The sequence below is a fragment of the Pseudopipra pipra genome, chromosome 13, assembly GCF_036250125.1.
Source record: "Pseudopipra pipra isolate bDixPip1 chromosome 13, bDixPip1.hap1, whole genome shotgun sequence".
Lineage (NCBI taxonomy): Eukaryota > Metazoa > Chordata > Aves > Passeriformes > Pipridae > Pseudopipra > Pseudopipra pipra.
Window position 1 is genome coordinate 12,796,154 of NC_087561.1, and position 18,052 is coordinate 12,814,205.

At 48.8% G+C, this 18,052-nt stretch overlaps 1 protein-coding gene and 1 long non-coding RNA gene across 12 annotated transcripts in view; both read left to right on the forward strand.

Annotated features, from left to right (window-relative positions):
• Positions 1-15,608, forward strand: part of PCDH19 (protocadherin 19) — a 58,779-nt gene extending 43,171 nt beyond the window's left edge. For both annotated transcript variants that reach the window (XM_064670103.1, XM_064670104.1), the window contains exon 5: positions 10,781-15,608. In XM_064670103.1, the coding sequence (XP_064526173.1) occupies positions 10,781-11,370 (590 nt within the window). In that variant the 3' untranslated portion in view covers positions 11,371-15,608. The remainder of the gene's footprint in view (positions 1-10,780) is intronic.
• Positions 15,609-16,546: 938 nt separating this feature from the next.
• Positions 16,547-18,052, forward strand: part of LOC135421525 (uncharacterized) — a 122,112-nt gene continuing 120,606 nt past the window's right edge. For 5 of the 10 annotated variants that reach the window (XR_010434041.1, XR_010434047.1, XR_010434042.1 and 2 more), the window contains exon 1: positions 16,548-16,705. This is a non-coding gene — a long non-coding RNA (uncharacterized LOC135421525). Of the gene's footprint in view, positions 16,706-18,052 lie in introns of all 10 variants that reach the window. The other 5 variants (XR_010434046.1, XR_010434049.1, XR_010434048.1 and 2 more) reach the window with 2 other exon arrangements.

The window sequence follows — 18,052 nt, forward strand, 5'->3', positions numbered from 1 at the left end:
GAAGGTGGTCCATTGTCTGCACCCTGATGGGGTGGGCAAGAGAAACTCTCTGGAGGGGGCTGTCACTGGTAGGACATTGCTTTTTAGCAACCTGCATCCCATTTCTGTTCTTCCTTCTCTCTGGTGCCTTTTCCGCCCTCATTATAATTTTTTTAGGGCTCTAATGGGCCACGTTTTGTGCTCTCACCTTCTTTGCTATGCATCTGAGGTGCCCAACTGGCTGGTGCCATCTCTCGAAGCCCCCGATGCTCATTTTTGCCTCTTCCAAGGCTGTTTTTTAATGGCACACACTGAACATTAGTGCATTACCATCCCTTTTCCAAGAACAGTCTCCATCCACTCTTCTCTCGTCCCCCAGTGCCTCATCCAATTTAATTAATTATACTTAGTATATTACGCATCCTGTCAAAGTTTTTCCTTTCCGAGGTTTAATGGTTTTTTAATTCTAATGCATGCTGCATGTGTAAGTGTTTTAGAAATGAGGAGAGCGTGCAGTGGCAGAGAGGCAGCATTACATCTGAGTGCCGCAGACAGCCAGGGTGGATCCCTGTAGAGGGGCTCCAGCAGAATTACTGCAAGACTGTGCTGCCTGCCTTCCCCTTACATCCCCTTTCTTGTGCTAGGGGGGAAAATCAGGCTGATTCCCACTGCAGAGGGACATGTTTGGGTTAAACCCACCCACTCATGGTGCATCTTGTGCTCCTGCTATGGAAGCAGGTGCCTGGCCAGCAGCTCAGCCCCAGCACTGGCCACGTCTTCTCAGCTGCTGCAGCCATGTGGTGAACCCCAGTGTAATGAACTTGACTCTTCTCCTCGCACTAACTCTGTCTGAAAGCACCAATTACGTCAGTCATTTCAGCCTTTCTTTATCCCTTTGAAGAACAGCCACCTTAAGGATGTGGTGGGTACTAGACTAATCAGGTAACGCCAGCTGGGGCTTGTATCTATTGCTCTTTATTTCCCAGTCACAATTAAAAGGTTTGGTCAGGAAAGTGGTTCAGGAGGAATGACTTTGTGGGGTCTTATACCGACTAGCTTTGGGTATTTCCAGATAAAACCTGCTCAGACTAAGAGGGTTGCAGGTTGGTGGTTGTTTTTTTCTTGCCTGTCAGTGTTGCAAAGTGCTTAGGTTTTGAAAATCCAGCTGGGCTCTGTCTGTCTGTCACACCATCACTGGGAGTAATGATGCTGTGGTACAATTTAGCTGACAGCCCTGTGAACCGGAGCCAGTAGCCAACACAATCCAGCCTGACCTCAGGGCAGTGCTGCAGGAATGTGCCTTGGGAAACCAGAAATCATCGGAGGCTGTGCTGGCAGAGGCTGGGGCAGAGCCTGCTGTGCTCCAGCAGCACTGGAGCAGCCCGTCTTGGGAAGCAGGAGCCTTCTATCTCTGTGTTAGAGCCACAGCAAGGGATGTGTGGTAGGACCACAGGGTGGTGTGCAGACCCCCCATGTAGGACTCGGTGTCACTGCCTGGGTGCTTGGCCGGGAAGACTGGAGCTGTGGAGCCGACTGCTTTCCTTGTAGTACTTATGGAAGTCATGAAAATCTCCCCGCAGCTCTGCAGTTAACAGCCCCAGACATACTCAAAGGCTTCTTCTCCATCTCACCCCCGTGGTTGTAGGGCCAACAGAACAGGATGGGATGGGATGGGATGGGACCCCAGCTGGATTGCTGGAATTGAGGTTGTCCATGACTCACAGGCAGTGTCATTTCCCCAAGCTTACAATGAGGTTTTAGATTTTATTATTGACCTTATAGTAATTTTACATGCATGTTTATCTGCACTCTGAATTAATGAAGGTAAACTTAATTGCGGTAATGAAGTTTCATCTAATTAAATGGGCCAGATTCCCAGACTTTGACAATTCTGTGATCTCTCCTGTTGGCCATGGGGCCAATCTGACCTGCAGCTGGCAATCCCTTGGCATTGGTGTTATCCTTCATTGCTGTGGAGCTGGAGCCTCCTTTGAGCTGTCTGTGTAAATCCATGGCCATGCAGAGAGAACAGGAGTGTCCTTGTGAGTTGTGGTGCCGGGTCAGGCACTGTTGGATGCTGGACAGTGTAGAGAAGCTTTTGCAGACCTGTCTCTGTGGCCACCCCATATCCCTTTGGGTTTTTCTGATGCACTCGCCACCCTAGGCCAGTATCTCAACAGAGTACATCCCTGTGCTTCAGATGAAAAGATCCACCAGCATGGAAAACTCCCATGTTCATCCGAAAAAGCAGAGCACCAGGGAAGGCATAATGCTGTGCTCCAGGGTGGAGGCATGAGAGGTCAATGTCATGATGAGAGATGGCCAGTAACCAATATTTTGGTTTTCCAAAAAAAAAAGGGGAAAAATTCCTTTGCTATCTCTTGATGATGGGGAACGCCCTATCGTGCTGGGAAGCCTTCCAGCTCCCTCCACTCTTCAGAGCTGCACACTTTTAGAAAGTACAAAGAGCTTCTCATAATGTTTTGCCTTGTGGGTATGTCTATGATTAATTCCGTGCAAGCATTACTGGTGCAATAACAATACTGGAGGTCCTAAAACTGAAAAAGGAAACACATTTGGCTCGTACTTCATACACAATCACTTACACTTAAGCTATTGATAGTTGATTGGGATCTGTAGACTGCTGGGCTGGTGCCACTGGGTTTCTGAACGCATTCAATAGCTGGAACAGACAGCGAGGCTGTAGGTTTTGGCAAGCTGTAGGTCTCATTAGTCAGGCTGACTGTATCTGACACGAGAGATTCCCATCCACCAAGATGAAGCTCACTTCCCTAGGCTTTGGCTGACATCCCAACAATATTTACATGAAGGACAACAGAGGATCAGTGTTAGATTAAGGCTCTGAGTTTCCAGTAGGCAGACAGTTAAATATTCTATTGAAATACTCTTTTGATTATTTAGATAATAATGAAGTTTATGCATGTCCTTGAGAAATCTGGGGAAAGGCAGTTGTTTTATGCTAAGCATGCAAAGATGTGTTTAATCTTGATAATAGGAGTAAATTATGTATCAGCATTTATAACCTCGTCTCCTTTATTTCTCACTTGTTGTGTGGAAGCACCAGAAATGTTGCAGGGAAGGGAGAGCTGTGCTGGGCGGGTGGCAGGAGGAGGGGACAGGCAGCATCCCGCTCCTGCCAGAGCCCTGGCCCTCTCATCCCTGCAGAGGGAGGATGAGTATGGGTTGTTCTGCTTCATCCTGGCCAGGGGAGGTGCTGGTTGCAGTAATATGTCCACCATGAGCCTCCCAAGCAGCAAACATCCACATGGCTGCAGTGAGGGCAGGGATGCTGCTCCGACAGGCGCTGGGCCAGGAGCTGGCCCAGTACAAGCATCTGGGAATTGCTTCTTATCTCCCCCCACTGTAATTTCCGTTTTCTTGAATTTTTATCAGAAGTGTTGAGTAACTATTTTCTGAGCAATGCCTAATTTTGAATAGGACAGAGTAATAATTCGATTTATTGCTGCCATTGGAATGTAGCTGCCTGGCTGGTCCTGCATTACCCTGACAGAATATGTGAATTTGTTTCATCTTTGACAATAGCAGAGAACAGTAACCTTTGGATTAATGTACTTTCTAAAGTCCCATTAAATGGAAGGCAGCTGGTGTCAAAGGCATAAACGGAAACAAAGTTTTGCTCCCAATTGTGGGAAATATGTTTAAACAGACTAGAAATGTTTCCATCTCTGCAGGGTATAATATACTCAAATGGTTGCATTAACATGAAAAAGTATAAGAAAGAGTGTATTTAGGACAATCCCTCTGTATCCAGTGTTAATGAAATTGAATTCCAGTAATGAAGTCAAGGGGTTGTATTCTGCGCTCGTGCAGGCAGTGCAGTAGCTGCCATTAGCATTAATGGGAGCTGTGCTGATGAATTACGGAGCTGTAATGGTTCAAGATGGAAAAGGTCTGTCAGAACTTGGAGTGCTCTCCTCTCCGAGGACAGGATCCTGCATCCCGACATCAGTTAGGATGCTAATGAGCCCTGTATGGAGGCATGAGTAGCGGAGTTTCAGAGGTGAAATCCCCGCCACTCAGGGGCCAGCATGAGCTCCACGGACCACTTAAGAATAGGATTAATTGGAGTTTAAATGGTGTGTTCCGCCAGTCTTCTGAAAGGGAATTAATTTTTCCTTGTGAATGAGGTGGGGTTTGGCCTGCGGTCCCGGATAAAGGGGAGCAGCCAGCATTAAATTACATTCCAGCCCATAATACCTTCTGGGTCTGACTCTGCTGTAGTGCATGGCATGCCCACACACCAGCTTCTTTTGCTTCAGGTGATCACCCTCCTTCCCATAGCTGCCTTCTCATCCCAAAGGCATCAGTATGCCCAGGAAGGCATTTTTCTAGAGAAAATCCTTTGCATCAAATCTATCCTTACCCTCTGGTGTGCAGCTGCCAGGCATCCAGGTCTGTTTGTTTGTCAGTCTTCATTCATAATACAGGGACCATTCTGCAGAAGAAAGGGAGTTATTAATGGTAATACAGAGCCAGGGAAGAGGTGAATGGGCCAACCCTTGGCTGGTGTAAATCAGTGGGGGTCCTTGGCGCTTCCTGGGAGTGGTCTGTGTCTGCAACAGCTGGGAAGGAGCCCCCTCACAGCTCTCCCTTGACCATTCCAGAAGTGCTGCCTGTGAGTAGCATTCAGCCATGGGTCCTTATCAGCAATTGCCCAATAAATTAATCTAATTCACATCTGTTGTTTCGTTAAAATAATTACAGTGCTTTGTCCAAGCACTGTTGACCTTCTGTGTCGGGACAGACAATCCAGGATTAAAAATAGAGCATTTTTAGCTTGCATAAATCCCAAATAATGGTGAAAGAGAGGAAAAGAAAGGCTCTTCGTTGCGGTAAAGAGCATTTGTCACTGTTCCTGGTTATTAGTATCCTCCGAGCATTGTGCAAGGGAAGCCATGCCAGGATTGCATTGCTGCATTGACTGGAGATTTCTTATTAGGAAAGGCAAGGAAGGCTCTGTAAAGCCCATAGGTCAAAAATGTAATACACTATTCCCCACCTCTTGTTCCCTGATATTATGCTATTAGAGGAGATAAGGAAGAGGTGCAGAGTCTTAATTTACAAGCAAATAATGAACCATGGCTGGGGACTGTTTGTATTTTGCTCAGGCTTATTATTTTATCTGGAGTGTAATGCAGTGGATCACTGCTCCTGAACCAGGAACAGCCGCTCCTCTTGGAGTGGAGTGGAAGAGGGCTCTGTCAGGGTGGTGGGTGCTGCACAGGGGCTGGGGGGCCACACCTTGTGCCTTGTGGCATACATCCTTGAAAAAGTGAAGGTGCTGGAGTTGAAAAGAAACCCCAAAATAGCTGGAAGAGGAATGTTAAATAATGCAGTTGCACATTGTCCATGAAAGATGGCTAACCATGAGTAAACATCCACAGCAGTGTTTGATCCCTTCGTGTTTACTATTTATTCATGTTTATTATTCATAAATTCCGTCACAAATGTTGGGCCTGCACCCCAGTGAGACATTTGCATTTTATTTTAAGTTTGATTTCCCCCCCCCCCCCTCAGTTTCATGAACTGAGATTTAATGATTTGCTTTTCCACATCCCTCCCGTGCTGGGTCTCCCTGGTTCTCCTCTCCTTGTTTCAGGAAGAGATTTCTAACATGGAAAAGTGATATTTGAATAGATTCCCCTAAGGCAATCAATTTACTTCTAATTTGTCTGGAACTAAGCTTTTCTTTGTTGCAATGAGAAAGGATTGAAACTGCTGTAAAATTTATTAGCTTCCAGGAAGATTTTGAAATGAATTTTTTAATGATCGTGCTGTTTGCTGTACCCAGGAGCAGTGTCATCATGATTACAGTATAATCATACGGTTGCTGAAGGAACACCGAAATGTGGAGATAAAGCCAGGCTCCTGCACAAGGGTACCTGTGGTACCAGCCCAGGTACGGGCACTGTGCCTGGCACTGCCACAGGGCTGGGGATTTGGGCTGGGGCCACTCAGCACGATGTCACCTATGTACCTGCTGCCCCATGCATGTCCCAGCAGGCTCAGATTCTTCCAGTCACTCTTTTTTTTTTCCTTATTTTTCATTTTCAAGCAACTCCTCCGCTCCTTTTCCTTGCTCCCCATGTAATAGCACAAATGAGCTCTACTTACTCACCTCGGCAAAGCTGCTCTGACATGGATTGGATTGAACTGAGCGGCTGTTTGAAAATGGAAACTCCAGGGACTATTGTCATCGTCCAAATTGCACCTTAGATTGTATAACAGCACATGTCATCTGGCCATTTATCAGGAATATTACATTCCCAGGCACTTGCACCTTGCTACGATTTAACTTTGTCTCTTTGGCCAGCGCTGCAATTCCACTGGAGATAATTCAATTGCTCTGAGAGCTGAATGGGCACCTCACACACCCGCTCCATGTTGTTCTGCTGCAGGTATGTGGGTGTTGAATAGGAGACTGGAAGACTTGTACACCCTGGACATTCCTTAATCCCTCCTTTTGATGAAGGGAGACGCTTCCTGTGTGGAGGTGGAGGCTCTGTTGCTTCACTGACCATCACATGACCTCTGCTGCTCCTCCTGGGCTCTGGCTCTCAGGCATCCATCCTGTCTCCCTGCTCTTCTGACCAAGAGCTTTCATAGTGGGATTGGGAAGGGCTGAGAGTCTTGGCTGGGCAAGGGATTTTGTCTCTCCTACGAGGTCTTTCTGCAGCTGCTGGTTTTCGGCATCTGCTGCCTGGCTGAGACCCACAGGCAGCACAATCAGGGCTTGGGGCTGGCTGGGGCTGGTTTCTAATTGCCTTTATGCTGGTCTTCCAAGTTGCAAGTAGAAAAGCTTTGAAATCTGGAGCTCAATGTGGATTTTGCTTTGCTTGTTGAGGAGCATATTTATTCCAGAGGTGGCTGTAGGTTTTATATTATTTCATATTGGCTATGTGAGAGCTTACGTTTAGCAGTGACACTTTTTTCCTGCCAAGTGTGACTTCAGGATAATGCTTACCTCTTGATGAAGATGCTTCTGCCAGTACGTTTTGTACCTGGGAAACATTTTGAAAGTGACCTCTGAAACAAGGTTCAGGATTTGTGCTAGGTGAGGGCAGACTGGCTGAAACAGGGACACTGCTGCTGCAGGACCCGCTCATCTTATATGCAGCCATCACCTGTGAATGACACCTGTGCTCAGGTGAGCTGCTCAGCATCTCTCCAGGCCACCTGGGTGCCACATGGGTCTCCCCACAGCCCAACTGGCAACAGGACTATCACCCCAGTGTGTGTAATGTCCTCAGCTCATTAGAAAGTCCAGCCCAGCTCAGGAAGGCTTGCACAGCCCTGGGCCATGGTGTTCCCCATCCCAGGGCTGTGGTGTTCCCTGTCCCTGGGTCATGGTGTTCCTCTTCCCCTGGGCCATGGTATTCTCCTTCCCTGTGCTGTGGTGTTCCCCTTTCCTGTGCTGTGGGGTTCCCCTTCCCCAGGCCATAGTGTTCCTCATCCCCAGCCCATGCCATCCAGTAGGTCTCTGCCAGCCTTGTTGGGTCTCACCCCACTCTGCCCCTCTGTTGTTTCTCCCTCTCACTCAGCCCAGTCTGGCAACAGTTTCACACCAGCTTGCTCAGCCCCCTGCTATCCACACAGAGGTGAAGAGCTGCCTGTTTTGTCTGCCTGCCACTTATCATGTCATGCGTGTGCAGTACTTAATACCTGGGCTTCGCTCCTTGCATTAAGAACATTTTTTAAGTGCAGAGAGTAACAGTTGTATTGACTAGGGCAGATCTAGGGCTGTAAAAGAATTTCCTGTTGTCTTATTTCCGATTGTTAAAGTGGTAAAAAAAAAAAAGACAGAGCAGAACAGTAATGTGAATGTGAATGTGAATGACTGTCCTGGGTGCTGTCAAGGCTGGGTGAGTCAGACTTGAGCTGCAAAGGGCAGCCCCAGGAGCGTGCCCGGCGGCTCCCTGCCTGTCTCTGCTTGGGGAAGGAGGAGGATGTGAGGTAACAGCTCTGGGATCAGCCACTGGAGAAGCCCAGACTCCACTACACATGCCTTCTTTGGACCTGGGATAGCAGAGGAGTGGTGTTCCTGTGTATCAACAGGGCTTGCTTGTGGCATAAAAGTAGTATTTTATATCAACTACAGGGGTAAGACAGTGATGGATGGGTAGCTGAAGATCTCCATTCTGCCACGGAGAAGAGGCTTCTCCTCAGGGCTCTGCTGCCAGGTTAGGGCTTCTCTGGGCAGCCTAGACACATGTTGTCCCCGAGAGCAGGATGGTTTCTGGCTGCAGGATGTGGTCTCAAGGCTGAGAAGTGTGGTGGGGACAGAAGCAGAGTGACAGAATGTACTGTGGAGCTACCTGTTGTCTCAGGTCTGTGGGTGATGGTGACTTCTGCCCCTCTGCCTGTCAACCCAGCCTCTTTCAGTCCTGTGAACATTCCTTTCCTAAAGTAAAAGTTTGAAACACTATAATTTAATGTAATGCTTTTCAGCTGCTGCTGGTGTGAGTTCTGGTGTCCAAAGCTGATCACCTCCCTGGCAGATAGGCTCTACACAAGGTCTTCAGTGAAACTGCTCTTAAAGCATGGATCCCTTTCTAGGCTTTGAGTAGTATCCACTTGCAGTGATCAGGGAAGTCCTCCTATTGTTTTTAACTGTAAAATGTGCCAGGTTGGAATAAATGGATCAAGGCAAGACAAACCTGCCTGCGCTCTCTCTGGAGAGCGGTTTGCCTTGGCTGGATAGGTTCAGGGCTGAGACGTAATGCTGGGTGAGGAAGGTGAGGAACAGCAGCTCCCCTGTGCCTTCCCACACTGGACCAGCCAGCCCAGCTTGCTCCCAGATCTGGCCTTTCATGTTTGTGGAGAGACTGAAGTGATGTGTGCTCCAGCAACGTGCCCAAGGTCACACAGCACAATAAATCAGTGTCTCATCGGGGATGAGAATCCAAGATATTTCTGTAGCCCCTCCAGCCATCACCAAGTCCTCTGCTATCACAGCCAGAATACACAGCTTTGTATGCCTGTGGCACCCTTTTGAAGTTAAGCTGTGGATAAATAGGGAGACAGCAACACTTTCTGGGCAATTTTTTTTTTTTTTTTTTTTTTCTATTTTGCTCAAGTACTTGAAATTAACAGAATCAAAGTATAAGATCATGGGCTTTTAGAGCTTGGTGCAGGTTGTTCTGTGTGCAGGGCTCAGGGCATCCTGCTCTCAAGCTGCTGTAAAGGCAGCTGCCAAAACCCAGACTTCCTCCCCTCTGCCCAGAGCCACACTCCACACCACCGTGTCACTGCTCTGATGTAGAGAAAAAGCCGATCTTTTACCCATAGATTTTTCAATTAATTGGCTTCTTCTCCTTTAAAAAAATCCTCTTTTGGTGTTATTTTTTTTTTTTTTTTTTTTTGAGGTCTGCCTTTTACTCGTTTATTCTCTGTAAGTGTTAAGCTGCTCATATTTTGGTGCATTGTGTTATGTGCTGAGAATTTTTATCAGCCGCCCTAGTGCTCGAATGTGGTGGAAATACCAATGTGTCTGAGGAGCGGAGGTTATGCACACAGATGTACAGAGCATCAAAATGAACGGTTTGCAGACAGACGGGGAGGAAACCCAGGCTGAGTCTGCACCTTTGCCACCTTCGATCCATCAAACCGGCACCGACCAAGCGCGGTCTCGTATGGGTAACGGCATCAGTGCTTTAATGCTGCTTTGTGTGTGTGTAGGTTATGGTAGGAAGGAAGGTAGGTCTTTGCGTAGGGAAAGGTTGTGCTTTAAGAGGGCCAGCTGAAATTACAAGCTCTTATCAAATGAAGGAAAAGCCAAGACTGAAAAGCAGCCAGGATCCTGTGGTGTTCGGCGGGAGCCACGGTCGGATGCTCAAAAAAGGCTGGGGATGGTGAAACTGCTGGATTTTATTTCCAGCTTTGCACTTGGCTGAGTCTAGCTGCTTCCTTGGGCCCCAGTTTGTCCATCTGTGATGTGGGGGTGAAGCTGTACAGTCCCTTGGGGTTGGCCGGCAGCGTGGGAATGCGTGCAAGCACCAGGCACAAGGGTTTGCACTTGCCTGGGAGCCCTTGGACCTACTCATGGAGGGTCCTTGTAAAGGGTTAAACTACCACTCCATATTTCAGCACTGTAAAGTGGTGTTGGGACAGCCCCAAGTCAAGAGAATGGATCTTTATTGCTCTCGTATGAATAAAGCCCCAGCACTGGGGATGACACATTTAATCTTCAGTGGAGTGGACAATCTTGGAGATTTATAAAGCCTCTGTTGTGTGGGAGGTCTGTGGGGATCAAGCAACAAGTTAAAACGCACATATACACCAGAACCAAAAAGCACCTCCCTTCCTCCCTTTTTCCTTTCCTCCCTCTGTTCCTTTCCCACTTCTGCGAAAAGTCAAGCTTAAATGTCACGTCAAACCGAGCTTAAAACATGGTGGCCTTTAACGCTGGTCACTAAACCCAGGAACCACTGGCTCTGAGGGCTTGATACACAGACAGACCTGCTGTGATGGATTTGCTGCCGTCACTCCTTCCCCAGGTTTCTGGTCTGGTGGTGGCAGGTGACACACAACCTGTTGGAAATTGAACTCCAGTCTGTAGAGCAGCAAGAAATGGCAGTAAAATTCCTCCTCCAAGCCTTGCCTTAAAATCAGTTGCTGTTTGAGGTAGAGCCACTGCAGTTTGGGGTAGGATCACCTCTCCTTGGGAGTGGGGGGATGCGCAGCACCCGGCTCAGCATGGTTGGTAGGCACCCCCAGCCGGGCTCCCCTCCTCACCATCCCTTTTGTTCTCCCCACGCAGATCAGAGCGAAGGATTTCATTGCCGGGAGGAGTGCCGCATCCTGGGCCACTCGGACAGGTGCTGGATGCCCCGCGGTGCCGTCCCCAGCCGCGCCAAGTCCCCCGAGCATGGGAGGAACGTCATCGCTCTCTCCATCGAGGCGACGGCGGTGGACGCGGAGCCTTACGCAGACTGCAGCACAAAAAGGACCTTCGCCACCTTCGGCAAGGAGGGCGGCGAGCCCGCGGCCGAGGAGCGGCTCGCCAACCCCAAAGGCAAAAGAACGGTGGACCCGCCCGCCTGCAGCCCCAAGGTGAGCGGCGCCGTCCGCGAGGCGGGCAACGGGTGTGAGGCCGTCAGCCCCGTCACCTCGCCCCTCCACTTGAAGAGCCCTTTGTCCGGCAAACCGGCGGTGCCCTATGGTGCCGGGCACTGTGCCGGCAACCGGGAACGGGAGCCCTTTGGGAACAGTGGCCCTTCCCGGCCGACGGAGGCAGAGCCCCGGGGGGCGGACAGCGAGAGCAGTGGGCAGGAGGGCAACCCGCTCCTGCAGGAACGCCGGGAAAAGGACTCGCCCGGCGCCCGGAGACTAAAGGACATCGTCCTCTGAGCAGCACCTGGCGACAGGAGGATGAGGATGCGGATGAGGATGAGGATGAGGGACCGCACGACTCCCAGCGCAGATTGTTTTTATTGCTTACCAATGGTTCACAGATTGCTGTATTTAAAAGCTTTCCCTAAATGTATTGTTTATAAATGAAGCTATCGTTAATGTGACAATCCCACTTGTCTCGACAGGCAGCAGGGGTGTGCAGCCGGAGCGGAGTAGCTGGTGTTTTGCTTTGCCGGGAGGTGGCGGGTGGCAGGGGCAGAGGCGAGACACCCCCAGTCCTCATGAGTGCTCGGTATCCCCTCCTTGGAGTTTATATATTTTTATATCTCAAAACAAAGATAAATTTCCATTCCTGGAAAAGAATTGAGTGGCAAATTCCTTATTCGGACATCTTTGGTAACCACCCCGGCGGTTTTGTAGTCTGGACAAAGTAGCGGCTGTTTCTTGTGTGCGACTGTTCAAAGCGACAGTCGGGTGAGTTTCAACATTCACCCAACATGAGGTTGTTTGTATTTTAAGGTGTTGGTGTTTTGCTATGGACACCCCTGCAATTATGAATCCTTTTGCTGTCACATGCTTATCTGTACTATTACTGTATTTGATATTGCAAATTACTGTATGTCTGGTGATGGCAAAAGGCTTTCAGGCTTAAAAAAAAGAATTAAAAAAAAAAAAAATCACAATCATCTTACTTAAACTTTGGGGAACCTGCGGTTTGCAGCCCCGGTGGAGCAAGTGCTTCTTCCAGCCCCCACCATTGCCTGCAGCCTCCCCTGGCTCTTGCAGGGCAGTGACAGGGCATTATGGGAAGATGTTTTGGGGAAAATCCTGCCTGGATTGCAATTGTCGGATGCACTGTGCTGAACTTTTTCCCTTATCCATTTCTTCTGCGTAATTTCAAGGCAATGCATGGAAAGTTTTTTTCCAGAAGTTGGTTGTTTTGGTTTTTTTCCAGTTCCCAGATTTAGATATCCCCTGTCTCCAATCATTTCCAAGTCAAAGAGATGGAATTATTTAAAAGATCTAAATTACCTTCTCAATTAGACACACACTTCCAAGTCAGCATTTCCCAGTCACAATTATGCCAAGTGTATGTGTGTATATGTGTCATCATGGCATGGATTTTAGACTGTTCTGATTTCTTTCTATCCCTGCATCATAAATAAGTATGGAATGAGCAATAGTGATGTTAATTTAGGGGCAGACAGGTGATATGTAACAACGCTACTAATTCAATTAATGTGCCTTCTTAATGGAGAAAAAATTAAAGTAATTCATTATTTTTTCTCATAATTAAGGACTTTTTTTGTGTGGGTGCAAATTTACTCATATAAAATTGATTTAAAAATTGAGCTACTTTAATAGCCATTTTGTAGAAGGGAGAGAGGGAAGGGATTCCACAGCTCTCTGCTCTCTTGCAGTGATAATTCCTCAGTGAGGTATGAGTAAGGTAGGAGGATTTCAATTAGTGTATTATTATTTTTACTATTATTGTTAACCCTTCACTGAACAGATTTTTCCTACCCTAAATAATGTTTCCTAGAATTTAAAATTGATTATGAAAGGGAAAATATATAGCTCTTGCCAATGTTTGCTGTACCAGCAAGTTGAAATTAGTGGTTTCTAGAGAAAGAGTCTTTCTAGGTCTACATATCATGATAAAGTATTCGTTACTTTGATTTATTTAAATGAAAACAAGAAAACAATATCCAATCATTGTCACCCTCAAAATAAAATTAAACTCCAGGCATTTGTTTTTTTCAGGACAAATTGATCTTGGCTGAAGCCATAGCCAGTCCGAGACAGGTCCACAGTCAGCCTGTTCCCCCTGCCACTTGCTAGGTCCAGGAATTGGGAAAGAATCAACAAAAAACAGTCATCTAATGAAACTTGTTACACTTCCCTCACTGGTGTGATGACTACCTCATTCAGCTCCCATCCCACGTGTTAATGTGATGTCCTGCATCCCTCCAGAAAGCAAACCGGGTTTTTTTCCCTCATGTTCTGGATTCTGAGCCCATTTTTCAGGGATATGTTGTTTCTGTTCCTGCCGTGTTTCCTGCCTGTGTACCGTTACTGCTGTCATTTATTTCTGGGTTTTTTTTCCCCAAATGTGTTTTTTATTATAACACAAGCAAAGAAGAAAGGGGCTGGCTTGAAACTGTTGGAGTAACTGGGTGTTCTGTAACCATCAGGCTGGGTTTATTCTGATGTTACCTGGTTTTGTCAGCTCTGGGAGGTTTTCTGGGGGGGGAAGCTTCTCGTACGCGTTTGCTGAAAGATAGAGCCTGCGATGCCCCACATGTCAGATGCTCTTGGCTTCACAGGGCAACAACCCCATGTGTTCCCATCGTCTGCCCTCCACCTCTGCCAGGATGGGACCCGGCTGCCCCATCGTGGGATGGGGATAGTGGCTGTCCCCCCCTCATCATCCCCAGCTGCCTGGAAAAGCACCGGCTGTTAATTTCTGCCGAGCGTTGCCCTCTGCCTGCGGAGCTGCCACCACCAGCCCAGCATTTTGGATGAAAAATAGATGCTAACTGAAAAGGAAGAGAGAAAAAAAAAAGAAAAAATAGAAACATTTCTCTAATTTACCCAGAGGAAACGTTCCTTGCCACTCTGAATAAAAGCACAGCCGAGAAAGAATGTGAAATAATTCTCTATTAAAAGGGGGCATTAAAGAGGTCAGTAAACCCTTATGCCTCCAAGAAAATCGTTTAAACATCAGTTTTCTGGGCTGACCCAGGCTGCAGCAGGGGATGCTGAGCAAGGGGCCCTTCCTTGGTATGGCCTCCCTGTGCGGGGCTGAGGAGAGACCCAGGGAGTGGCCCCAGCTTTGCTGCCTTGGCCCTCTCCAGAATATTTTGGTACTCCTGTCACTGTCCCTCTGTGTCACTCGAGATGAGTTCAGGCTCCTGGGCAAATCGCAGTGTCTTGGTTTTTTTCCTAGTTGCATCAGAACTGGCCATGCAAAAAATGTTCCGAGCTGCAGGGGGGCGGGAAGGCTTTTTGGGAGAGTTCCAGATGTAATTACTGTGCTTTTTAATAACTTAAACCTGTCCTCAGATTTGGTTTAGGAAAAATCGCTGGGATCTGTTGGTTTCCTTCAGGCAAACTTGCTCTGCTCCCCTGTTTATCCAGGAGAGCAGCAGCCACCGACGATTCTCCCCCGAGCATGACGAGGACCCATCTGGAGCAGCCCTGGGGCTTGGGGCTGGGGGGCTGTACTCTTCCCTGCTCCCTGGGGAGCCCCTGACTTTTCCCACCCTCGAGGCTGCAGGACTATGCCAGGAGGAATGGTGGAGGGCTGGGAGGGATGACTGATGGCTGGAAAAATCCCCCTTGAGCACCGTCCTACTGAGGTTGTTTCCGTTCCCTGTTTGTTGTGAGCTGGAGGTGGCCTGTGGATCACACATTGTGCAGAAGTGAATTCCTTTCTTTTTATTTTTTTTTTTTTTTTTTTTTTTTTTTTTTTTTTTACAAATAGGAAACAAGTTGCTTTTGTAAAGAACACACTTGTCTGATGGGTATGTTGAAATTATTCTTGGGGGGAAAAAAAGAACTAATTATGAATGGAAAACACATTTGTCTGTCATTGGGGAAAATTGATGGTCTTGTTGCTACAGCTGCTTTTGCAGCTATGGGTAATCTCTGATCCAACCTGTGAGCTGCGGTACCCGCCGGGGAGAAGCCCAGCCGCCCCCGCTGCAAGCACTGCTGAGACGGAGCCTTCGCCGGCATCAGCTGATGTTCAGCTGATCTAAGCTGGGATAGAATCTCCAAACACACCTCACTGGAACTGGCTGTCAGCAGCACAAGCCTCCTTGCAGCCTGGCGAGGCCGGCGGTGGCTGGGCTGCCGCGGGACTGAGCGCGGTACGTCTCGTCATGGTGTCTCCGTTGCCGAGTATATGAAGAATAAATTGTTGTATATGCTGATATGTATGTTATGTACATTTTCACAGTGATTGAATCATTGTAAACAACAAAATGGAAAAAGGAAAAAAAAAAAAAAGAATCACCATTCTGTCTATTTTATGAAGATGATAAAGCAGCTTTATTAAATTATTACGATTCTGTTTCCAAATGGTGTACCTGCCACATTGGGATTTTTTCATCTGATGAGAACTTTGTTTTCCACCTAAATGTGATTTTCTTTTCTCTGCTTTGAGCATCTAATGCATTTTAGTATTAAAGCAATTATTGAATAAAATGGAAAGTAAGTGTTTGGTTAAATGTGCCTGAGTGGCTTTGCTTTGATGGGCTCCAGGTGCTGGTCCTGCAGAAGCCAGCACATGGCTGGGTGCCCTGGGTGCCACCCCAGCCCTGTCCCTGTCCCACAGCTGATCTGCTTTGGCACCCGAGAGGCTGAAAACCTCAGGCAGAACTTTCCTAGCCTGAGGAGGGGTCATTACCATCTCCAAAAGTGACCCACTGGGGCAGGCAGGCTCTGAGTTCCAGAGTGTCAGAGCCCCTCTCCTCACCCCTGTGAAACTGGGCATGGTGCTGGTCCTTTGCACTGCCACTCCTCACCTTCAGGGGAAACACAACTATGACAGGGTTGAGCACAGGTAGGAAACACCTCCAAAACACATTTCTCCACTGAGACATGGCAGAGGAGAAAAGACTTTTTCCTTAGTTTTTCAGGAGGGTGCTTTGGAGGCTGTGGCAAGATTGTGAGGAGCATCCACTGCCTCTGAATTAGCAGGCTGTTCATGGACCACTCTTACACACGGAGCATCTGAGCACTTTGTGGCTACAAGGCTAAATGCTCCCCCCAATGGACTCTGCTCTGTCAGGGTGACACCAAGGTGGAACTGGAACAGAGCAGTGACATGAGAAGCCCCTTCCCTGGCTTGGGAAGATGCTTGAACTGCACAGCTGAGCGTCACCCTGCATAGCTGGGGCACACAGGGAACAGGGGTCAGCTGGGGTTAATCACGCCTGGATGGGCTCCCATCACTTTAAACCCTCGGTGAAGGCTCCAGCGATGCAGCAGGGGCTGTGGTCAGCTTTGGCACAGGTGTGTGTTGGCAGGGAGACCCCAGGTAACAGTTCACAGCCAGCCCAGAACCAGCACCTGCAGCTTGTTTGCACTGTCATTAGTGAGTCATTTGGTAGGTGGGGAAAAGGAGATAAATCCAGGCTGTGGAGGGGTGGTTGGTAGTTGTTTGGAGGTTTGTGCCCTATCTGAAGAGGAATGTTGCTGTTGCTGCAGAGTGATGCCTGTGCCCGAGGAGGTAGTGAGCTGTTCAGCAACCCCAGGCTGTGACCCTGCCTGCACCGAGGGCCCAGGGCCAGAGCTGTGCCAGCACCACGGACTTGTCTGCCAGGTAGGAGCTGACTCTGTCTGGGGAGGAATTGTTCCAGTGAGCTGCCCTTGAACATCAGCAGTGGGAGGTGGAGGAAGGCAGCATCAGCGGGGCTGCCCAGGCTGCAGTGAGGGTCACTGGGGGACTGGTTTGGAGTCAATGCAGAGCCCCAGCCCAGGGCCAGGTATGGGCTCACTGTGGGCTGAGAGACAAAATGGGGCTGAAACCGCCCCGGAGGGAGGACTCTGCTTGTAGCATCCCAGACCAGCCCCCATCCAGAACCTGCCAGGGCCCCGCGGGTGCTGTGCTTGCTCCTGGTTTAATACCCTCCCTCCACTGCAAGACCCATCAGCTCGCTGTGCCGGCTGTGGGCTGGGAGCTCGGAGGTGTCAGGTTGGAGACGCGTCCCTGCTGTGTTCCCCAGCCAGTTGTCACTGTCCTCTGTCCCCGCCGGCGCACCCGAAGGAGCTGCAGCGTCTCCTCTGCTGAGACGGCTGCGGGACCGCGGCGCTGGGCTTCAGTAACAGCGCCGGGAAGGGCCGAGGTGGGCGGCCGGAGGGCGGGATTGAGCGTCTGCTGCAGAAAAAAACGGGATCCTTCTTTCACGCGTGCCTGTCTGGAAACGCCGCTCGTCCCTAGGGATGTGCTGCATCTCACTGCTTGGCGGCTGGTGGGTGCTGAGGGAAGGATCCTGGGCTGCATTGAGCCCCAGCCAGGTCTCTGGGGCTGGGTGGGGGGACTTGAGCCAAGCAGGTCTGTTTCTGGCTCTGGTTGTGCCGTGCACAACTGACAGATAACAGGGACAGTCAGTGTGAAGAGCAGGGTGCTGCAGGTGGGCTGGGCTCCCTAGGGAACTGCTGCTCAACCAGACGTGGGAGAACCCATCACTGGTCCCCTGAACTCCCCAGCATCACTAAAAGAGGGTTCCTGGGGAACCTAGGAACCTTGGCTAGCTGTCACTCTCACACAGAAGAGAGGTTCTAGGGGTGCTGTACTGCACCCCATGGTACAGATCCCCCACCCCTGTGCCCCCTGCAGTGAGGGGCTCAGCCGTGAAGACCAGCTTGATGAAGCCAAAGAGAATAAATTAGCAAAGAAAGCAGTCAGCCCTCACTGGGCAAGGTTCAGAGCTGGTTCAGAGACACGAATCTCATTTCTGTTTCTTCTGGACATTATTCTGTATTATATTTGATGTTAAACTGGAATATCTAAATAGAGCCAAATTGGATTAACAAGCAATGACTTATCATATGCTTTGACTGTTAAGCCCACAAAGACAAGAACAAATAAATTGGAGGAATCAAAGACCTAAAAGCACAGAGCAAAAATATATATAATATATCTCTGTTTGGAGCAGATCTCTGCAAA